At 39.6% G+C, this 24,936-nt stretch overlaps 1 protein-coding gene across 7 annotated transcripts in view; it reads left to right on the top strand.

The window, feature by feature from the left end:
* The first annotated feature begins 620 nt into the window (after window positions 1-620).
* The window catches only part of cadm2b (cell adhesion molecule 2b), a 226,605-nt gene continuing 202,289 nt past the window's right edge, over window positions 621-24,936 (top strand). For 2 of the 7 annotated variants that reach the window (XM_017696823.2, XM_037546817.1), the window contains exon 1: window positions 621-1,046. In XM_017696823.2, the coding sequence (XP_017552312.1) occupies window positions 986-1,046 (61 nt within the window). In that variant the 5' untranslated portion in view covers window positions 621-985. The remainder of the gene's footprint in view (window positions 1,047-24,936) is intronic. The other 5 variants (XM_017696825.2, XM_017696821.2, XM_017696822.2 and 2 more) reach the window with 3 other exon arrangements.

Raw genomic sequence — 24,936 nt, 5'->3', positions numbered from 1 at the left:
ATAAAATAAAAAGCGTGCAGTCGAGACGCGGCGTGTGGAGTCAGCACAATTTAGAAAATATCATTATGGTTCAGTTATGTTCCCTGACTAAAGGTGCAGAGATGTACCCCTGAGGGTAGCACTCCCGTGGGTACAGCCCCAGCGGCAGTGTAGCACAGACTTTTTGTTTAGTTAGGACGTTTCTGTAATATTGTTTTCTTATCTGGCGTCAGGATATGGACTTGAAACTGTAAATTCAGTGTTAAGTGAAGATGTCTCGGCTAAACAGATCATATTTCAGACGGAAGCAGTCTGTGTAATAGGGCCTCTGGTCTCACCAGCGCTGTAAAGGAATCAGTGTTTTCTGCAGTGAACCATCCCACATGAAATCAGTCCGAACGTCTCAAAGGCTGAATTCGGTGTTTTGGGGGGGAAAGTGTTGGAATTTCCTATTAACATTGTTCAGTTAACCCGCTCACATTAAACTTCAGCAAACTCCGCCAGAAGAAAGTCCATTAAAAGTGAAAACAGACGAGTGGAGCGCCGCGCGCGCTCCGCGGCGGTGACGGAGTCCTGAGGCTTCTCTCCGCTTTAAGAGAGCGCGAGGCGCTTTACTATTGGCGAGGTGTCTTCGCGTGTCAAACGCGCGTGGGCGGGACCCAGCTTGCTGCGCGCTGCGCTAACGGCACGGGCGGCTGAAGTGGCACTTTTCTCAGCACTGTCGCGCGGAGCCGTGCGCGTGTGAGTGTGTGTGTGTGTGTGTGTGTCTCTGTAGCAGCCCGGGGCTTCCGTGACGGCAGCGTGGCCTCCGCTTCGCGCGCCCTGACCAGGGGGGAGATTCAGCATCGTCCTGCGGAGTCCATGCCATTGCTGCCTTGAAAGCGTGCGCAGCCCCAGCTGGATAAGCCGAGCGCTCCGGGAAGAAGGAGAGGAAGAAGAAAAAGAAGACGCGAGACGCGCGACACGGACGCCCAAGCGAGCTTCGGCTGAGCCAAGCGAGAAGAATATGATGTTGAAGCAGCACTTGTTCTTCGTGCTCTACGGCATCTGCGGGACTGTCATTAAAGGTAAGCGCTGAGAGATGCGCAGCTTTTTACCGCCTGTTTTTGGGTGTGGTGGGAGTTGGGGGGGTCTCACTCACTCTTTTGCGCTCTCAGAAGTCTTATTTAGGGCTGCATCATTTGTGCCCAGCAAGTTCGTTCATTTCGTGAGCAGGAGTGCACGGGGCTGCCGTCTCGCGCACCATGACACCGCATATTTGAGTTGGGGGTGTTGCTGCGCGTGGGAAGTTGAGGTGATGTTGGAGGATGCGGTGGGCTGCGCGCCTCGTTAAGAGCGAACACTTTCAAAGCAGGAGCCTCTAAAAGAGCGGAATCAGATGCGCATCCGGGCTGGTTTACGTCAAGATCAGATTAAGGACTTTTTTGCTGAACTCGCCCTAACGTTGGCCCTAATGAGCTACAGTAAGGGTCAGTGCCAGTGACAGAACGTGATGTCATGTCGTCTACGTGTTTTGGGTACGGGGGTCGAAGCCTTAGGGGAGTGGCGATTGCAGAGCGTCCCTTTTTTCCCCGTTGCTCGTTTGTTATTTCAGTAAGAGTGACCGAACTTAGTGAGGGATGGCATCGCGCGCCTATCAGATCGAGGCATTTGCAGCAGTCTGCATCTTGGGGTCGTCGTAGCATAAGCGTGAGAATTTCTCCGCCGTGCTCGACGGGCTTGGCCAGCGCAGGACGCTGACTGGAGCTCAGACTGGAGCTTTAGTGCATGCACCACTAGGACCTGACTGTGAAATCTGCTGGGGTTTGTCATTGCACATAAACGCTGCTTGGACGTGTTCTGAATGTCTAAAGCACTGACCTGCACGCTGGGTTTTGCAAATGCAAGCACTTGAGTTGTATCCTGTACAGCAGCCAGGCGTAAAGTCAAATACTGTAGATCAAATCTAAGGTGGTCAGTGAACCCCTTCCTTCCACTCCGCTACCGCTGTCCATTCAGTCTTCTTGAAGCTGAGTGGGTATGTAATAAAAGGTAATAATGCACATTGCTACATTAATAGTATGCAATTAATAGTATGAAATGTAATAATGTCATAATGACTAAGTGTTGCTCATCCATGAGTTAATTCTTGGCTGTGTATATAAATCGAAGGGAAGACCAGAATGATAATGTTTCAAAATTGCAATGTGTGAACATTTAAATATGGTAATACTTCATACTGGAAGTGATACCAATAAAATGCCCGGTCAGATGTCTCACTGTACACTCTCAGAAAAAAGGTACGAAACTGGCAGTACCCCTATTCTCACTAGGGTGGTGTCCTCAAGGGTATGTTTCAGTACCTCTAGTCAGGGAGCATAACTGTACCATAATCCATTGAAATTATATTCTCTAAGTTGTACTGACTTCAACTCTCCCCGTCTCGTCTCCAGCCTTTTTATTTTGATGTTCTGTTTTAGAACATTTGATTATGAAAAGCTACAGATATCGCTGTTGTCGGAACAAAACCTTATATCCCCGATATAATATTTTATCAATTTTCAGTTTTTGACATATTTTGAAGATGCATGTTGGTCTTATTGTGTATAAATTTCATGAAGAATGGACCAAAATAAATGGCCAAAAATTACTTGGAAAAAATCTGGTTCCATTGACTTACATTGAAAATAATGTTTGTTTTTTCAATCTCCTGTAAAGCTACCGTTTTGGAGATACAAGGTTTTGTTCCAACGTATTTAAGGCACACAATTGGATCTTAAAACCACTGTTGTACCCTTGAGGGTACATGTGTGTTGTTTGTGCCTTGATGAATGAAAAACGTACCTGCACTGTACCTTTATTTCTAACAGTATTTAGATAAGCTGACCTGTATATAAGTAGATGGAACCTATCAACAGATTTGTAAACTTATGGATGGTTCTTTTTTTTTAGTATTTTTGTGTTGACAATGTGCATAATGACATTGTCCAGTCATCAATAAACAAACCACCAGCTTAAAGGGCCCACATCATAGAAAACCATATTTGCTTTTTTATGGAGATGAAAGACTTTAATGCACTATGTTGACAATATAAAAGTTTCAAAACGTACCATTCATTTCCCAAGCCATGGAAATTAGGCTTCAGAAACTTTTTTGAAACAATTTGAAGGCACTGTCTTTGTGATGTTGCAAAAACACATTTTTTGGGATCTGTCTAGGCAGCCTACAGCAGTGTAGCTCTACTGAAGTAATAAGGAATGTTTCAGTCTGGGCTCTTAAAGGCACTCCAGGAGGAGGGAAATAAATAAAATTCACAACAATGTAACATATTGGCTCTCTAATACAGTGGATTCTGTGTTGAAAATGAAGACTGATTTGATTTTCAAGTGGAACAGGATAAGTATCCATTCAGTGTACTGAGTTGTCTGGGGCATGCTCAAATGCGAATAAATAATAATAGGATCATTAATAAAACAATCTCACCCTCTTCTGTCCAACTGTGCTGGCCACTTTCTTCATCTTCATCATCTTCTTCTACTTCTGTCACTTTGTAAAGTTGAATACGCTTTGTAGTTTGTTTGTTTTTTGGAGTAAGCCGCCTGTTTGCTTTCATCCTGTCCTCATTTGTTTTGTTTTTTCTCCATACTGGTAACCTTGAGGTACTTTATGGCATTTAGTTTTATGAGTTATGAGAGTACATCTCTCAGTAATCTGGTGCTTTATGATGTGGCATGTCAGCAAGTGACTGTCAGTGGCTTTGTCTGTCGTCACTCTTCAATCCCTGAGCATCGCTGACAATGTGATGTAGCTTATTTTCACCCACGCCTGCAGCTCGCACTGAAGAACAATCAGCAGCCCACACTGAGATTTAAGGATGAAGTCTTCTTCTTACCGTCTTCTTCTCCATGTTGGATTTATTTAAATTAGTACAGCAACCGCTGAATGAACCCCCGGTCCCTTAGCTCCAGTGCACACACATTTAAAGCACACACACAGACTCTGCCAGTGTGTTTGTGTGTGTCCTTTTCCATATCTCTCTGTCCTGTTTGCTTTCTTGAATTTACCTCTCCACGCTCCACCCACAGATGCACCCTTTCTGTTCAGTTCCATACCTTTACTATGTAGTGTAAAATGTAAAATGCTGCTGAACCCAGTAGGACTACAATGCTGTAGACCTCTCACAACCAGAACATTATAGCTGAGGATTTTTATTATTTGCCATATAAAAACTGCCATTACTAACCATTTAATTGTCTTTTTCTGTTTTTTGCATGCATCTTACAAAATGCAAGTGGAAAGTGGCCAGATTGGCTGATGACTGTTGTTCTTCTTAGCTGCTTGAATAAACAATATAAATGTATTTGTAATGATCCACAATTTACTACCAAAATCTTTTATTAATAAATCAGATGGAAGTGAACTGGAAGGCTCTCATTCACTGCTCTTGTTTGGAGCACATAAGACACTGCTGCCACTCATCTGCGATAAAATGTGCCGTTATGGTGACATAAGATCCGGTGGTAATGGATGTCCACGCAGAACATGTTACAGCTGTCCTGCCCGTTTTATTCAGTGATTTTATAACTTCAGTTTTGGTCTCGTTGTAGAGAGTTTTTGTGGATCACATAGCAACGATGTCTCATCTGGCTAGTAGCTACAAAAATGCAAAGAGAGATTAAAACGAACATTTGGAGACGAGTAGACTTATTCACATTTATAAGCACTGCAGCTTTCCTGGTACGTTAAATCTGCAATGTGAGACTGTAAAACACTAAAAGTTGTGGAGATGAAGTCTAATTGTTCCATTCCACCTTAAACGGTGCCGCATTTACATTTGGCGCCTCAGGCAGAATTTAAGGTGGAACGGGAAAATTCGAACAAGAAGCTGGCGAATGAGAAGCAACTTCAGGCTCGTAAAACAGCCAAACGATGAGAGACATTTTACAATAAGCTGCTCTACTTCTGAGGAAAAGTGTCCGGGAGACGGGAGGAAAGCGGCTAAAGCTTAGAGCAGAGCAAAGTAAATCATTATTTTTGTTTTGAATTTTTAGGATGTTCATTAGCACACATTGAGACATACTGGACATTAAATGTTGTGGCTCCCAAGGTGGTTTGATTTTTGTTGAAAGGACAAAATAGTAATGGCTCCTGATCAGAGCCGGTCAGATTTCTCACTCATCCATTTGTGTTTTTGTGTCACGATTGGCCCCTCCCAGTCCTGTCCATGTGTTCATGTTTTGGTTTAGCCCATGTGCGTTTGTTTTGGTTTAGCCCCCTTGTTTCATGACTCCGCCCCTGATTGTCTCCACCTGTTTTCCACCTGTCCCTCGTTTTCCATGTGTATTTAAGCCCTGTGTTTGCCCCTTGTCTTCACTGGACTTTGATGTGTTTTGGTTGTGTTGTAGTCTTTTTACTGTTCTGCATCTTGGCTTCTGGTTTCTGTCATGTCTGTCCCCGGATCAATCCGTGTTGGATCTCTGAACCTGGACTGTTCCGACTATGACCCTGGATTTGCCCATAATAAATCTCGCTTATCTCAGCACGTGCATCCACCTCCTTGCTCCCTGTTACATTTTGTTACGTGCCATCACAAACTGTCCAGGCACTTACCCACTTCCAAGTTCCGCCTTTTACGTTCCATCAACATTAAATTATAAATTAAATATTTAGAAAATAGATTTTTGACAATTTGTGAATTGATTCGGCATCGTTCACCTCCGCATCGCGATGCATCTAAGAATCGAGTTTTCCCCCCACCCCTATTAGCTGACATAACAGATATGGCAGTTAACATTCTCTTCCAAGCGTGTTGAGCTGTCCAATACCAATGATTTAACATTAGTTTGAAAAGATGGTGAGAGGGAGGAAGCTAACCACTCGTTAGCCCTCCGGTTGACCTCTGAAGTGATCGGAGGCCCTCAGATATTTTCAAACGTTTGATTATTACGACTCAAAATGTTCACAAGTCTTCTAGTGGCAGATGGTCAGTGATGAAATTGAAAAAGTGATTCAGGCAACAGCCAATAGGAGAGCATGCAGAGAGAAAAAAGGTGAAGAAGGATGTGCACGCACTCCTCCGTGTGAGACAGCAGAGCTGTTTATTGAGTTCAGGCAAACAATCACTCTCTTTATAGTTTCAAGTCAGCAGCCAGTTCAGACTAAACATTTCCTCCAGCTTTAAATGTGATATTTATGTTTCAACTCAATATTCATTCCCAGTTTGTGTTTCTGCTGCACTTCTTGTGCGTGAACAAAAGCACAAACAGGTCCGATCCAGTTTAGCTTTGTTTGTGTTGTGTGATAACGGAGGGCTCTGGGATTTTGCATGCTTTTCAAAGCTGAAACTCTTTATGAGTGTTGAACACTCTTTTTGCCTTATCATCTAGTGTGCAGGCCTATACAGCGAAATTAAAGTATGTGGTTTAAGAAAGGCAGCAGGTACTAGTGGAGTAAGAAATAAATTCATTTGCAGTTTTATCTTATCAAAGAAAAATTTACATATCAGTGATATTAGACAATAAACAGACATAAGGTTGTAGTTGATCTTGAGCCATACAGATAAACAGAACAACAGAGACAATCTATAGACCCACTTTATATTTGTCGGTCATGGCATAGAGAGTTTTATTCTTATATGAAGAGCTGCTGGAAAAGCAAACAGATTCACATAATCAGTTTTTCACTTGAATGTAGTTTGACAGCTGGACCGAAATCTGCCTACAACCTTTGACATTCATACAAAAGTTATTTACTAAAATGTCTCACTGGTTTATATGGAATTCTTCCCAAGATTCTTTAAAGTTTGTGAGCGAAGCATGGATAGATCACTATGCTTCTTGCATGTAATACTGTCTTTGACCAGCCACTAGTTTGATCAGTTTGGTCAGAGTTTCTACTGCTCCCTAACTATTGCACAAAATTCCTCCTGAGTTGAGGCGTTAGCAGAAGTGAATAGGCCACTTTTCTTCATCCACCTTTCATCTTCATGCACAGAGGATCATTCTGCTCTAATGCATGCTGCTCTTTTTCCCACTGAACTGAACAGCATGTCTCTATTGTTTCTAATTGCTGTAAAAAAGCTCAGGGCCTTACAGTACATTCGGGACCAGACATTTAGGTCAGAGTTTCATCTGCCAGTTCCCTGTCCCTCCTCAGTCCAATTCCCATCGGAGAAGGCTTCTTCTCACCTTAGTTAGTGACTTGCAGAAAGACATTTGTAGTAAAGATGTAATGCGGCATATAAATTGGACCTGTGGGACTGAAAGCTCCCCTCAAACGTAACTCTGCAGAGATGCCTGAGGGCCTAGCTAAATGTGTGGATGGATCCTGTGTCACCAGAACGCTTAGACTAGCTGCCGAAAGTTAGTGTTGGCTTATCGCCGTGTTTTTGACGTGCGAGGTGTGACAGAGGAAGACGCTTTATTTGCTGCTCAAAGATGCCCCCTCAACTGCTCCGGAGGTTCAGCTTATCCTGGAAGAATGGGCTCTAAGCCTCTGAGTGCTGGCCATGGAGCTAGACTATAAATAATCCAGTGGAGGAAGGAGGCTGTGAGCGCACAGACGCCGAGCTTTGCTGCTTTGTGCTAGCTGACAGATCTACATCTACACGCATCCGTCAGAGAGGAGAGCCAAAAAACAACACGATACAAGAGACACACTGGGCAGCAGATGTGAGCCGGTGTGCTGACAGATAGCATTATAGTTACCTTTTTTCACAAAGCAGGTTTATTTTGTGACTGCTCGCATGGTTTTACTACTATCACACGTAATTGGAGCTCTTTTAGTTATCCCGAAGATGAATGGCCATAATGCATGTCAGGATGTTGTTATCATTCATTGGCTCACAGAGCAAAAATCTAGGAATGTGTTGAATGGGCTGTGAGCTGCTTTTCTGACAGATAGCATTTTTGTTAGTTTTTTTCTAAAAAGAGATTCATTTTGTGACTATTCATGGTTTTACCATCATCTTCACCACCACCAGTGGAAATCTAGGAATTATTGTGAATGAGCACATTAATTCACAAATTGCAAATGAATGGCTACATTAATTCTCTGAACCAACAGTGAAGGTACAGACGTTGTCCCTCTCTATTGAAGGGCATAGGGGAAGGCCCTATCTGGTACTATGTGGCTGTATGGGCCTAAAAGTATTGCTTAAATGCTGGATATGTCATCCACCACTGTTCCACGTACTTCTTTTTCTTCATCATCTTCTTCTGCTTCTGTTTATTATTAATGTTCGATTTCCAGGGAGTATTTTGGTTAGCTTTTTCACAAGGCAGGTCTATTTTGAGCCAGTTCCTGTGGTTTTACACAGGCATATTAGGCCTGTGTTGGTACCAGAATCCACTTTTTCAGGCTAACCATGTGTAAAATACCCACAATAAACAGTTAAACCACCTTTTTTGTCTCCACAAAGCATTTACATATCGCTGTTGTTGGAAGAAAACCTCCAGAATGATTACTTTACAGGAGAAGGAAAAAAAACTTACTTTACTTTTAATGTAAGTCAATGGAACCAGACATTTTTCCAAGTCGTTTTGGGCCATTCTTTTAGTCCTTTCATCGTGAACTTTAGAAACAATGTAAAGGGTAACAGTTATTTTCAAATTATGCCAAAAACTTACAAAACATCAAAAATGGAGATACAAGGTTTTCTTTCAACAACAGCAATATGCTATATTACTATTACTGTTACTACTACTATTACTACTACTACTAGTACTAAAGATGATGATAATAATAATAACAATAATAATAATAGAAACACTATTTCTTCATTAAAATGAAACCTAACACTAATACAAACACATGAATAAACACTGTGATAATATGTCAGTAAGCATTTAATCTTTGTGAAGTAAAAGACGATAATTTAGTGCAGTTAGGGCTGGGTATTGTTAGCAACTTTACTATACGATATGTGTCATAATACAAGCATCATTATACAATATGAGGCAATACAATGGCAAAACACACGACAGACATTTTTTGCTATTGTTACCTTAAATTTGTTCTGAAAATTACAGTAGTAAGGCATAAATAAATGAAGTTGGGTAGAGTGATAACATTTTTAGTATTAATGCTTACCTAACATTTTAAGAATCAAAAGGATCAAGTAAAAAAATAAAAGAATAATAATGCAATATCTGTTTCACTCATTCATTAAGTTCCTCGTTCATTAAGTGCCATGTACAGGTAAAATTCTAAGCATTGACACTTCATCGTATTAATATTTGAACACATAACAGCCATAAGTGCAGTGCAGTAATAAATGTGGCTATAGTATATTAGTCTCTTTTTAAAATTCATTTAGTAAGAAAAGATAAAATTGTAAAAGTTATACCATGCTATCTGTGGCCACTTAGCTTGGCCTGATGTGTTTTTACAGTTTCAGTTGAATCTGTTTTGCCTGATGTCAAGTTGTATGAGAGTGTTTTTCCTGAGGTCTGTAACTGTTTTGCCTGTGTCCTCAGCATACACAATGAAAATGAAAAAGTGAAAGTTAGCTCAACTTAAAATGTTAAGGTAACTGATAACACAGCTTTTCTTGAGTAAACTAAACTTGAGCTAACCACCTCTTCTTAGTTTAGTCAATTGCTCTCTTAACTCTCATTTCTAGTTTCTTTGTTGATGTTGGAGTGAATTCTTAGACTTCTGCCACTACTTTGCTTTTCAAAATTCAAAAGTACCCAGTGTATTAAGCATTTAAGGACACAAAAATCAGAGCAATTTCTGGACCCTGCAAGTGGTGCAATGGGCTAAACATTCACTTCCACTAGTAGTTTGAATCTCACTGATGCCGTAACCTTCCATAACTGGGAGCTCAAGAGAGAAAAATGCATGGTGGTGTTGTCTGTAGAAAAACAAAAAATATGCATTCTATATTAATCACCTACCTGCAAGAGTGCAAGAGTTTTTTGTGAAGTTTGAGTTGGTGTGCTCAAGTTAACGCTTGAAAATGTATTATGTTATTAGTTACCTTTATTATGTTATTAGTTACCTTTATTAGTTACCTTTATTACGTATTACTGCAACAGTGCACAGAGCTGCCTTCCCCCGCAAGTTAATTTGTGTTTATCTGTGGCAGTGCTATGTCAGTGTCTTGCTATGATTTACATGACATCAACAACATTTTTTAAACCCCGATAACCATGGTAACTCATTTAATTGTCACTAGTCGCATACCAAGTGCATATCTTTAGTTCTTTTGGTCATATTTAAGATGATTGGCCTTAATGTATTCCAGCATGTTATCCTACTCACTGGCTCCCTGAGTGAAAATCTAAGAAGGTGTGTAAAGGTACATTAATTCACATAGAAATGAATGGCTACATTAATTCACTGAACGAAGAGTGAGGGCATGGGAGTAGGCCCTGTCTGTTGGAAACTGACCCAGGTAGTGTTCTTCACTGTTTGATGTTAGCGATTAATCCAGAAAATGGCACAATTAATCTCTCCCTTATAGCTACAACCATCGCAGCTGAACATAACTGCGCGGCAAGAGGCTCGAATGACGTCTTTGTCTCCGTCAGCTGTAATGAGGTTGTTCACAGCAGATTCAGATGTATGTGCAATTAAAGTAGTGTGCCTGTGAAAGACTTCCTTAATGAAAGGACATATATTGCTTGCTTGAGGAGGCCATAATAACTCTGCTGATAAATGGTGCTGTGACATCGTCAGTTAATAAGATCACCTAGCTCTGGGCAAGCAGACGTGATAATTAGCTTCTGTTCGGAGCCTGAAGACACAAAAAAGACAGAAAGAGAGATAAGGATTATATTTGAGTTTTTGATGTTTAATATTATTATTTTTTCCCTAAATGGAGATAAAGTGAAGAAAGTTGCTTTCACAGTCACTCAAAATGAGCTTGTCTTCATCCCTTACAAATGTATTCCTAGCCAGGCATAGTAGACATTTTCAAACTTCTTAACAACAGAAATTCTCCTGATCATCTTGATTAACTTCAGTGACAGTTTTCATAACAAAAATGTAAAGCACACTGTTTAGGATCATCTAGTACAGATTTTTTCTACATATGCACAGCTAATTCAGGCTCTACTGCAAATAAACTGTAATTTCATCACACGTTCAGCCATGACTTGAGGTGTTTTGATGAACTGATTAAAGAGGAGAGTCACATGGAGCACTGTACAACATGTCACAGTGTCTCCTGTTTTCACAGTAGTTACAGAATGGTTCATAAGGGTTAGTCAATTTTTCAAAATTGCATAATCTGCATAATTCAGTCATTATGATTTGAGCAAAGTCAAACAAAGCAGTTTGGTGTAAAATGGTGCATTGTAGCGAAACTGGCAGGCTCAGATTTGTGTACAATGGTGATGATAAGAACCAGGTATTATGAAGCTATTTTATTTACTATCCAAAATGATGTACTGTAATGCCGATAATGATAAAATTCCATTTTTGTTACAGCACCTGCATGTACCCTTCAGCCATCAACATTTTTTTAAAAATTACATGGTTTAGGCCAAATCTTTATCTCAGAACTATCATAAAATAATGTTTCAGGCAGCAAGCAATGTATTCATATCAATTTATATAATAGTTCCTGTGTGGCGGCTTTCAGAGGCATTAAATGTTTCTGACATCTGGTTCCTATCAACACTACTGTAAATGAACCTGACTCAGCAATAATCTCTACTCTGTACCACTTTAAATGACCTTGTCTACAGCTTAACAATTCAGTTATGCAGAAAATGAGTGGAAAATATGTTAAATTCCCCTTTTCATTTAAAAGTGTGTGTTTTTTTACAGAAGTTTCCATTTTAAAAGTTTCAGTAAGACAGGTTTTAATATAGAGAAGAGAAAAACTAAATCGGCATAAAATCATACTTTTGAAGGTACGGAGCAGAACATGATGAATGTAGTTATAGAAATAGATTTTTTTATTATGTTTCTATTACACATTTTAAATATAAATGTAAGTTTAAATGACACAATGAAATTTGTGGGAACATATTTATAAGACCAAATGTAATGACTTTGTAACTTGTTAGTTAACTGCAGAGCATTTTAGTGAAAATGGCATATAATTAGAATTTGTCTGGATGCTAATGGTGAACTAGAAAATTTCGGCATGTCCTCAGGGGTCCACACTGAATGCTTGCAGATCTAACCATCTTACCTTGCCTGCCTGTTCCTAATTTCATCCTCCTCAGTATTCTGTTTGTGTATCTCATTAGTCATCATCCTTAGAAGTCTCACTATTGTCACTTGTAAACACCATCAAGTACTTCATCCTGCTTCCAGTGTCCACCTCATCCCTCTTTGGTGACACAGTAGGACATCATTATGATGTGTAATGCGCAGCATGCATTAGAATTTCAGATTCTCTTCAGAAGGACAGGCTGAAAGAATCTATTTATCTATCTATCTATCTATCTATCTATCCATCCATCCATCCATCCATCCATCCATCCATCCATCCATCCATTCATCCATCCATCCATCCATCCAACCATCCATCCATCCATCCATCCATCCATCCATCCATCCATCTATCTATCCATCCATCCATCCCCCATATGGGGTTGTAAAGAAAAGCAGGACTAGTGTACAAAGTGTTGGAATAAATGAGTGGAACAACAACATAAAATGGCTTCTCCTGTCTGCTGGTATATCAGGGGACGTAATTGGCTGTTTACAGAAAGCTACACACTCATATCTGATTGTTGCCAGTACATTACTGTCAGGAAAAAAAGGCCGGGCCAAAGCCTCTGAATCCCTTGTTCATTTAGTGAACACACAGCACCATCATCTTTAACTTACTCAGCTGTCTAGACTGGTCTAGTGTGCTAGACCAGAAGATGTGATAACTAATTTCCTTTTAATCATCATTGTATTGTGTTGAATGAAGGCCTCATAGTGCGTTCCATTACACGCAGAAAAAAAACACATGGCTCTTTTACATTAAGTGGATTTTCTTCCACTGAAATACTGTTCCAATTTCTTTTTTGCTTACAGCAGGAAACAAAGTGAAAATAAGATGCTTTTTAAGAACCTCATGACTGAAAATATACCGTCTTACATAGAAACAAAATCTCTTGCTTTAAAAAGAGGAAATCACACAATAAGATCAATTTGAACAGGTTTTGCATCCATCCCCATCTGCTTTGTGCATATGGTGTACATCTGGAACACCTACTTCATCTTGATAGTTATTTACAGCCTTGTGTTCAGTAGTTCATATGCATTTACTTGCATCCTCCACATTTCAAGCCACATTCAGAGCTTTCAACATTGTCATTGTGTAGAACAATTCAGAGGAGAACATTCTAGAACAATGAGAATGGGTAGAACACTCAAGAACAATAAGAGCGGGAAGGACATTCCACAACGGTGTGAGTGGGAGAGAACATTTTAGTATAGTGTGAAGGGGAAAATTCTAGAACAGTATTTTTAAGACTGTGGGCCATGGCCCCCCAGCGGGCTGCAGTGGTTCTGCAAAGGGTGGCCAGCTGTCTATTGTTTTAACTGCATTTTTTAATATTTATATTTTAAATATATAAACAGTTAACCAAATGTTGTTTTAAATTATAATATGTTGTATTAAATACTAATTGTTTGCAAAAACAGAACATCATATTTAGGTCTGCCTCATTTAGTAGTCTGGCAGAATGCTAGCTTTATTTACATTTTTAGCGCAAGTCAGTGTAAAATGTCTCTCTTTTAGCTTGTATGAATTTATCTATAATGAATAAATGGTTGCAAACAAATTATTTCCAAAAGAAAGATTCTGAGCCTGGGCCACCTACAAGTCAAACAGCCACAGTATTTCAGATTGAGAAAATTAAGAAAACCAAGCATAAACCAAAGCAGTAGTCTTATTGCACCACGACTCACAAAACTGGTAAACAGACATGGAGTGGACTTCTTTCCATTCTGGAAAAGTCAAAGGAGCATGAATAGTTTTACCACCTCATTCAGGAGCTGAAACTTTCTGAGAGCCGTCAGAGACAGTTTGGATGTTTGAGGTGATTTTTGAGACACTAACGCCACTTGTGAGAAAGCTGTGAATCCTGTCACTGGCAAAAGTTAGCAAATATAAAAAAAACACAAATAAAGTAATGTCTCATTTTTGTCATTTGAAAAATCACCCGAAGATGCGGCAGAAGTGAATCACACTCAGTGTGTAAAGGTCTTTTGGCTTCACTTGTCATTTTATTTGAATAAAGGTTTGAAGCCAAATAAATTACGCTCTCAGTTGGAGGTTAAACAAATTGCTTAAGTTAGAAAATATTTGGTTACTTTTTGTGTTTCTTTTGCTATATATTATAAAATCAAACAAAATTAATAGGCTATATTGATTATTGAATCAATGGCTGTGTTTACATGAAAGATTTTTGCTAATCTGATTGAATACATTCTGATTATAGATTAAGACTGAGATGTTTATATGCCCACTCTACTCAGCAGTCTGATAAAAATCTCTGTTTACATGCACACTACAAGTAATCCAATCCAAACTTACATGTGATCCTACAGTACCACTTATTGTAGATGTTGCTATGACAACAAGTCCAGTTAGAGTTGGACGAACGGCAGTAAGCAATGCTTATAGTTTTAATTACTTTAAAGTAATTAACTGGACAGCACCCCACCGCTGTCTTTTAAACTTGCAAAGCATAAGCACAAAGCACAACTTCATCTACCCTACAGACCAGTTTCTGCTCCTGCCATGTTAAACGTTATAAACTTTAGCTATGACTCAAATGCATATGTGCGAATTGTCCTCAAACTTTATGACTAGAAAAGTAACCGAAAACAGGCGTTTACATGGCTTTTATTCTTCTATACAACTTCTACACAGATTATTTACAGGTTTACCCATCTTGTTCAATCGGATATTCCGAATGGCCTCATTCAGACTAGTCTATTGTATTCAGATTGAGCTATTTGTCAGATCATTAACAGATTGTTAGGCTGCATGTAAACATGGCAACTCTTCTAGTCTGATTTAATGATCTGGTCAGTTAAATTGGGCCATGGAAGCTTTGTGGTCGATTGTGTGGGCTGCTAGTTAGGAAAGATCAGGAAGCTCTGTTCTAGAACAATATGAATAGGAAGAACATTGTATGCAGAGTGAGTGTGGAAGAACATTCCAGGAAAGTGTGAGTAGATGAGAACATTCTAGAACAGTGTCAAAGGGTAGAGCATTCTGTAAAAATGGTACACTAACCCAGTATTTGGATTGTTGACGTTTGGAGAACATTGGATGGATATGCTCTGAGTTTTAGAGTTTAAGGAGTTAAGAACAGCAGTGCTAGCTCACTCCAGAGGCATCGCCATACGCAGTGAGTCCTTTTCTGGTGTTTGGTCACTCTTTTTCCCTTTCTTCTGCAGAATGTAATATTTGGCTCAGAAATGAAACCGGGTGCTTGCCTCATCGGCCGTCTGCAGTCCTGACCTTTAAACAGTCTCTCTCGCTCTTCTCTCTCTGCACCGAGCACACTCTCTCAGCCCATAGACAGCACACAGACAATGAATCTCATTTACTTTGTGCCATCCTCAGCGCTCTCCCTGTGTTTGAGCGTTCTCTCTCCATCGGCACAGCCATCAGCACTTGAATCTGCCAATGCCAGCATGCAGAAACCCGTCTGGCTGCTCTTAGATGGAGTGATGTGGGAGCGAGGGGCTATGCCACCAAATGGAATGAAATGAAAGTAGGTCCAATCAGAGAATTCCAGAGATGCCGAATCCCACTGGTTGAGTTCCCCCTACCCTCAGAATCAGACACTACACTAAGAGAGGAACACAGTTCTCTGAGGAAACTTTGTTATTTATAGGTTACCATTTGCATCCAGATGAGCCCTGGGATCAAGCTGTTTTTGTGTGTAGGAAAAATGAATGGCATGTACATGCTCTATGTTTAACAAAAAGCCCGGAGTTCCAATGATTGTACGTTTTTGTTTTAGGTATATTTTTCTTCAAATATTGCTGTGTCATCTGAGTTAACCCAGTTGAAGACAATATTGGGATATTGCAGCACACATGCTACATGCAAACTGAATTGACATCATAAGAGTGGCAACTTTACCAAAATATCCCACACACATCAGCAAGCTTTGTCAAAGTGTGGTTGTCAAGTGGCTTTGACAGTCCTATAGGCTACAATATGTAGCTAATAGTATTACATATGTTAAGACATTGAAGTGTTCATGGATTTCAAGAGAGGTCAATTTTAACACAAAGCTCTGAAAAAAAAATTATAGCAAAAACATTTTAAACCTATGAACATAAGAACATATGCATGAACATAAAGGTCTATAACACGCAAAAAAACTTTTATGAAGAGCACTAATTAAAAAAAAAGTTTCTGCTGTTTATTTGAGTTTAAGAAGTGTTATTGAGAACAGACAGATCTGTTTGTGAAGCACACTTTAACTGAAACTAATGAAATATAAAATTAAAATCTAAAATAATAATGTAATTTTTATCCCCTTTAAATAGGTATCAAGCTGTGCTAGTAGTTGCCTGCTCCGCAAAGTGTGACCACAAGGCTTTTGGAACAGATTATAGTTGCTGTAGTCATTTGTGAAGTTAACTGCATCAATTTAAAAGTTTCTGAAGTTTTCACTGAAGCATTTAGTAGCCACTACATTATATATGCACACATCAACTGATAGCTGCTTTGTTTCCTGTGAGTGTGTTTGTGTTGTAGCAGATTTGACAATAGTGGCTGCTTGTTGGTGGTTCTGGGTCATGTTGAGAAAAGAAACCCACTAGACTCTGAGAATAGGCAGAAGTCTGGCTTGCAAGACTACTTTCCCCTCTGTATTGCCAATCAGAGCTTTCACTGCTGCACAGAGGATGAAGGCAGTTATCTGATGTGTGTTTTGTTTCAACTCTATACCCAGCATGATTGAAGCACAAATTACATCCTCATTAAGACAGTTCAGACAGTCCAAATGGTCTAGGTAAGAGATGAAATGTCAGTTCTAGCTCAACTGTCACTCACTTTTATGAGTGCAGCATTATTCCCAGCGAGAGACCAGAAAGAGTTACCTTCTATCCATCTATTATGCCAAACAGCAATTAAAAGAGAGATATGGAGCGAGTGTAATGTCTGAACGTGTGATGAGGCCGGTGTGGCAACCTAGTGGAGGCAGATAACACCAGAACAAATTGAAGGCGTAATCAAAGATTAAACAGGAAAAGGCGAGGGCCATTTCATATCCAGCGTGTATTACGGTGATACAGGCGTGGAGGAGTGCAGTAATTGATTTCTGTTCTTAATTCACTTGCCGAGACAATTTAATCTAATCAGAGAGGGAGAGGTGGGGGCCTGTGGCAATGAAGTCTGCATCTGGCTGTTGCTGACTTTACAGCAGTGAAAAAAATAGAGTTTTGCAGACAGTTTTATAGCAGTTTAATGAGGCCAGTTGCAGAGTATAGCACCCATTTGAATCACACATCATTTTCATGTCTCTTTTGTTCTCATGCCAAAAAAGACAAATGACAGCATCTTAAATTTAAGCAATATATAGTTGGTGACAGAAAAGCTTTTAATATAAGTTAATACAACAAAATTTTGTTCTATGTCATTTTGGTCCATTTCTGTTTGTTTTTCACTGAATTTTGACACAATGTTAAAGCAGCATTATGTGATAATTAGTATAGTTTGCTCTAGGGGTCCCCATATTGCACTTTTACACCATTGTCATGAATACAAATTGCACTTTGAGCCCCCCTCACGGACAGCTGTAGACGAGCATCTGTTGATGAGCTGAAAGATACAGAATCTGACTCCTCTTCTTGTGGACGCTTCAGATTACACTCACAATTTCCGTTGTTTCTGAGTGTAAATAACTAAAATTGTGAGTCTAATCTGTAGCGTCATTAAGCCTGTGTTCAGCTCAACACAGGCAAAGACAACATCAGAAGAGAAAGAACCATGTTGACTATTTTATGCTACCCTGAACTGTCTTCCATCCTTTTATCTTTTTAGCTCTTGCCAACAAGTGAAAGCTAGTTTGAGATTTACTCTTGTCTCTTCTCTTGGTGGGCTACTCTTTTGTCGGGTCTCTTGCTGGCTCACTCTCTCTTTCTTCCCCCAACAATGCCTTATTAGACTTTTTGCAGCCTCTGCCATGATGTCCATGCTGGGAATACTGAGCTAACTACTTCTTCTTATAGTAGCTTGCTGAAGACCCATAGTTGTTGGTGTGTGACATCAGTGTGACTCAGAGAGGTCTTGTACCCTCTCTTCTGGGCCCAAAGTGGCAATGACACTCCCTATTAGAAGTCAGTGTACCATGACAATGATTTTGAAGCTGTACAATTTTAAGGTAAATTTGTACATAATTTTGCTTTACAGGCAGCAACAACATTAATATTTACAATTTGCCTTCATGAAACTGTTGTAACATCTTACTGGACTAGCAGAAAATTTGACTTCCTTTAAGCGTTATTTATTAAAATATTCAAGGCTATCATGATCGTTTCACTTGAGAACTACTTAAAATCAACACACATGTCTAGAAACTTGTTGAAAAACCAATAACCCCAGCAGACACATAATGAAAAATGTTTAGATATATTAGCTACATTTTAAGATGTTTACACTGGCCAAGAAGTCATGTTTTGCAGTGTGCACATTTCTGTCATCTTTTGGTTAAAATGCAGACTGTAAAATGTGAAAAATGTGGGTTTTAGCATGCAGACATATATTAAATAAATAAATAATAACAAAACTGTAGGTTTCTTCAATGTCTATGCTGACACTGTGGTTTACCTTTTGCTCATTCCTTCAGTCAGAGTAAACGTTTTACCTCTCTGCTTCTGTTTTGGAGCCCACATTTACGCACATTGAGACGAGGGAAAGAGGGAGAAGCACAAACTTTACTTGATGCATGTTTATATCCTGGTATTGATTTGATCTTTATAAAGGTTCCCACGGGTGCGTGAGCAGCCTGGGAGGAGAGAGAGAGAGAGAGAGAGAGAGAGAGAGAGAGGTGGAGAGAGGGAGAGAGAGAATGCTGACGGATTTGCAAGTGAAGGAGGTGGTGGAGGAGCCGGGGGTGGCTGCAGGCTGGGGTTGAGAGAGAGAGAGAGAGAGGGAGAGAAAGAGAGGTGCTGGGGGATAAAAGCACAGCAACTCCATGTCCTCGTAAAGACGGATCAGCACCGCGAACGAAAGCTGCATACTGATTGTGGGCATGGCAAAGCCCTGAGCCAGGGAGCAAGCAAGATGTGCTGGAGAGAAAAATGCCCTCAAAGCCGCTAAGCAGGGAGAGAGAGGGCGTGAAGGGGAGAGAGAGAGAGAGAGAGAGAGAGAGAGAGAGAGAGAGAGAGAGAGAGAGAGAGAGAGAGAAGAGGAAATAGTAAGGGAGAGAGGAGAGAAAGAGAAAAAGGGGAGAAGGGGGAAGAGAAAGAGAGAGAGAGAGAGAGAGGTGAGAGAGGGGGGACTGAGTGAGAGAGACAGGTTGATTCAGTTGATGTTCATTTTTTTCAGCTCTGTTACTGTCATTATTATTAATTTGAATAATTTGAATGGCTTGTGATGCCCGTCATGCCAATAAAGCTTCACTCAACTAATACTGAGGAAAGGTGAAAAGCAGAGAGAGAGAAAGGAGAGCGAGAGAGAGATGCTAAAACATAGCTGAAGAAAAAAAATGAGTTGAAGGAATACAATAGTGGTGTAATTATGTTTGCTTGATGCATTACAATTATCAATCTGAAAAATTGATACAAGAATTGTGTTGGATTGCATTGATCACATATGACCTAGAGACACAGTGTCAGTCATCTTCCTCCAGCTTAAGTACTTTGTGCTTGAGTGGCTCCGGCAGCGTTCACAAGCTAAACAAATCTCATGAATACAAAAAAACATGGTCAACGCTTAACAACATTCTACAATCACCTTAACTTCCAATGGCTTTTATTTTAGACCTACCTATGGTGCCTCTACGCGTATGTTCCTGGTCTCACACACACACACACACACACACACACACACACACACAAATAAATTTATATGGCAGGTATTATAAATAGCTAAAGCTGAATTAATTCTCTGAGGGTACAAATATAATAGATTTTTTTCTCTTTTCTTTTTTTCTATTTTTTTGTTTATTTTACATGTTCTGTATGTTTCTTTTATTTTTGTTTATTTATTTTTTCTCCAAATTTCTACCATTTTTTTCCACCATTTTTTCTCCCTCCTTTATTCCCCCTTGTAATTTTTGTTTGCTTGTATGTTTGCTCCCTATACACAATGGCAGCATATACTAAAAGAAATTTGCTATACCAGTAATAAAGAAAAATTTGGGGGTAATAAAGAAGATGGGGGGGGGGGTGGCGGGTTTAATAAATAAATAAATAAAAAATAAAAAATAAAATAAAAAAAAAGAAGGTAATGCAGAACAAGAGATTTGCCAACCACTGTCATTGCTGTGTGGCATTACTGATAAATAAAGTAAACAGCAGATAATTTCTGGTATACTTTCATTTTTACCAACTTTGTGAAGACAGTGCTCCACGGGTGGAGGCTCTGTATAGCGGTTAGCCTATAATCACACAATGCTGACACACCTAGGAGATCGTAACGTTAGCAGTCAGCAACCTCACTATTGAGGAGCATATTTGATACAACTCAACCACACTCACCTGCCAGTCACTCTCTCCTTTTTTTAATTGCAATATCCTGAAATGGTAGCAATGATGGTGAAGAATGCAGATGGCGAAGCTGTGGTGAACTAAAAGAACGAAAAAATGCAATGTGCACAGGCTATACTAAACGTGTATTTCACTGTTGTCAGATCAAAATCTACAAAAGGGTAACTTTATAGGAGAAGGGAAAAATATACACTGCTCAAAAAAATAAAGGGAACACTTAAACAACACAATATAACTCCAAGTAAATCAAACTTCTGTGAAATCAAACTGTCCACTTAGGAAGCAACACTGATTGACAATCAATTTCACAGCTGTTGTGCAAATGGGATAGACAACAGGTGGAAATTATTGGCAATTAGCAAGACACACTCAGTAAAGGAGTGGTTCTGCAGGTGGGGACCACAGACCACTTCTCAGTACCTTTCTGCTTTCTGGCTGATGTTTTGGTCACTTTTGAATGTTGGTGGTGCTTTCACACTCGTGGTAGCATGAGACGGACTCTACAACCCACACAAGTGGCTCAGGTAGTGCAGCTCATCCAGGATGGCACATCAATGCGAGCTGTGGCAAGAAGGTTTGCTGTCTCTGTTAGCGTAGTGCCCAGAGACTGGAAGGACTACCAGGAGACAGGCCAGTACACCAGGAGACGTGGAGGAGGCCGTAGGAGGGCAACATCCTTCAGCATGACCGGTTTGGCAGTGCGTCAGTAATGGTGTGGGGTGGCATTTCTTTGCCCACCAGAGGTAGCCTGATTGCCATTAGTTACCGAGATGAGATCCTCAGACCCCTTGTGAGACCATATGCTGGTTCAGTTGGTCCTGGGTTCCTCCTAATGCAGGACAATGCTAGACCTCATGTGACTGGAGTGTGTCAGCAGTTCCTGCAAGATGAAAGCATTGAAGCTATGGACTGGCCCGCCCGTTCCCCAGACCTGAATCCGATTGATCACATCTGGGACATCATGTCTCGCTCCATCCACCAACGCCACGTTGCACCACAGACTGTCCAGGAGTTGGCGGATGCTTTAGTCCAGGTCTGGGAGGAGATCCCTCAGGAGACCATCTGCCACCTCATCAGGAGCATGCCCAGGTGTTGTAGGGAGGTCATACAGGCACGTGGAGGCCACACACAATACTGAGCCTCATTTTGACTTGTTTTAAGGACATTACATCAAAGTTGGATCAGCCTGTAGTGTGTTTTTCCACTTTAATTTTGTGTATGACTCTAAATCCAGGCCTCCATTGGTTAATAAATTTGATTTCTATTGATGATTTTTGTGTGATTTTGTTGTCAGCACATTCAACTTTGTACAGAACAAAGTATTCAATGAGAATATTTCATTCATTCAGATCTAGGATGTGTTATTTGAGTGTTCCCTTTATTTTTTTGAGCAGTGTATTTTGGGTAATTTTTGTTGATCCATCATGAAATGTACACACAATATCTAGGGCCACTGGTAATTTCTTTGTTAAAAACTGAAAAATGGTTTTGCTCTACTCTATCAGCATCTTCTCTCACCTTTTTAGAGCATGTTTCTTTGGAAGCACCTAGGAAAGAAATTTCAATAACTGCTTAACCTTTAATAAACCTTTCCAAAAATTTCAGTAGATTCTATTTTTGCCTCAGAAATATTACAGGACATCTTTTATGAATACTTATAATGCATTATATGTCTGAGCTTGAATCGATGAATCAAATTGCTGAATCGGGCTGCTGTGTAGTGTAACTGACCAAATCAAATCACTATTAATTCACAAAAGTTGCACAAATTGAAGAGAAAAACGAATGAATAGAGAATCAAATCAATTCCCTGTCAGCTCAAAGATTAATACCCCTAGAATCCACCCTTTCCAACACATAACAGATAAAATCATTTGTTGACTGCAATGCATGCATATTAAACATAATTATTGATCTTATTATCATTAAGAAAGCTCTAAAGAAACAGCTTAAATGTATACTTTTTAATTATTACAATTATCTCAGTTCTTTTAAATAAAGCTTAAGATGGAAATGCATAAATATATAGCCAAAAGTCTTCTACAGAGCCATTGAGCTAATGAGATTTCAGAATTTTCAAGAAAATCACAACATTAAGCAGACAATAAGCAGTGACAGCTGTTGGAAGAGTTTCATTGAACGGCAATGCAAACAACTTCAGGCTGGAAGTACAGCCTCTAAATGAAAAGTAATTTTAAAGTAATGGGAAGTAATCAGAGGATGTGTAATCTTTTAGATTACTTTACTGATTACAGCTCGACTCAGTTAATCAATACCTTGCAATGGAATACCTTTTGAAAGACAGCTTCCTAGGCCTGTGTGTGTACTTTGTGTGTGTGAGAGATAAAGAGCCACAGAGACAGACAGAGAGAGAGAGAGAGAGAGAGAGAGATAGAGATTATCTGAGTGATTCAACAGTCATTTAGCTAAACGTCTGAGTAGTGTCTGTGCAGCAATGTCTGGAGAACATGCAGTGTAATCATGTCAGTGTTGACCAGCTCAAGAAAACAGAAACATACTTTAGAAACTAAAGGTGCCAAAAAGGGGTTCTTTGGAGTGATGCCATAGAACAGTGTTTCTCAAACCAGCAGAGGCCTACTGTCCTGCACATTTTAATGCTTTTCCTGCTTTTACACGCCCACTTTAGCACGATTCTGGCCCATTAAATAGTTGGATGAGGTGTGTTGGGAGGAAAAAATAATGAAATAAAATAAAGTGCTTTGTTTGAGTTCACTGCAGCTTCACCATCTGCATTCTTCACCATCATTGCTACCATTTCAGGATATTGCAATTAAAAAAAGGAGAGAGTGACTGTGGTTGAGTTGTATCAAATATGCTCCTCAATGGTAAGGTTGCTGACAGCTAACTTTACGATCTCCTAGGTGCGTCAGCAAAACTCGAAAACGTGCAGGGCAGTGGGCCTCCAGGACAACATTTGTGAAACACTACCATAGAAGAACCACTTTTGGTTCCCTAAAGAATCTTTCAGCTGAGTTCAGTTGAACCATCAAATTGAACAGCTTGGTAACACTTTACTGAAAGGCAATGTTCATATTAACCCTACACTATTACAGCGGGCATAAACCCATATAAACATTTATAGGCAAGTGTTATTAGGCTGCACACTTGTCAACATCGATGTCAACTTAACATGCACAGTGTTGTGCAAACGTATTAGACACCTACAGTATATACTGAGAGCATATATACTGATAATATCAGAACAGTAAGTAGTGATATGATTTATGTCAGTGTGTTCATTCAACCATTTACAAACCATGGAAAGCAGGTATTAACTGTTTTTATCACCTGGTTTGGTTTGGCTAATCATTACATTATGTTAAAAAAGTGTGCTGGCGATAGAAATTCATAAGTACATGCAATGGCTGGGGGCCTTGAGGAGAAATCTGGAACCAAACTTTAGTTTTCAAACTAGCTCACAATATATCAACTACTTTTTTGATAATGATATATGGTGTTTTTATGCACAAAAACACACGTATTAAGATAAATGGCTTTAAATCATGTGCTTAGATACTTAAATCTTTTTCCACTGTACTGTCTGTGAAGTCAAGTTTTTTGCTGACGTTAGATTGTGTGAAACTGCATAGTACATTATGACTACTGACTTTGCAGCTTGGTACATTTTAGGTATGTCAGAATGATATAATGGTTATTATGTGACAGCTTGTCAGGTAAGTCTAGCTGAAAACATGAATAATGGTGATTATTTTACAATTTGTGGTAACAGTAAAATAGAAGTCTACAGTATAACAGTTGTAAAGGTTCTGATAGTATTACATTTTTATGACTTATTTTATGAGTTATTTATAATTTTTTCTGGCCATTAACCCATAGTTCCTCTGGCCCCCAAAAATTTGACTCTCTAATGCCAAACATAGCTGTTGTGGTCTGGAAGCTAGTGTGCCTACCATATGAATGGAAGGTGAGACAAGTGTGCTCACTGAACCCTCATGTGTGCATTCACTAGTGTATGTGTGGGGGTGTTTCACTGCACAGATGGGTTAAATGTAGAGGTCAGATTCTTTTGTGTGCAAGCATAATTGGTCAAAGGTTCTGAATTTTAATTCTAAAAGCTATTTCTGCTACTTATCCTCCTCTTCTCTTTTAAGAATGTGATTTGCTGTTGTTGATCTTATTTGATGTTATCTAACAAAGCAAAAAATATATATTTACATTTTTTAAAAAAAATGAAATTCACTTTAATTTAATTTCTCAAATGAGCAGTTACATCAGTATCATTCTGTTGTTACTCTGATGAAACAAACCAATAATAAGTCCTTACTGATCTGAATGCTCTGATTGAGCTTGTGCTC

Source organism: Pygocentrus nattereri, chromosome 17 (assembly GCF_015220715.1).
Source record: "Pygocentrus nattereri isolate fPygNat1 chromosome 17, fPygNat1.pri, whole genome shotgun sequence".
In the NCBI taxonomy this organism is placed as follows: Eukaryota; Metazoa; Chordata; class Actinopteri; order Characiformes; family Serrasalmidae; genus Pygocentrus; species Pygocentrus nattereri.
This window is presented reverse-complemented; position numbering and strand designations above follow the sequence as displayed.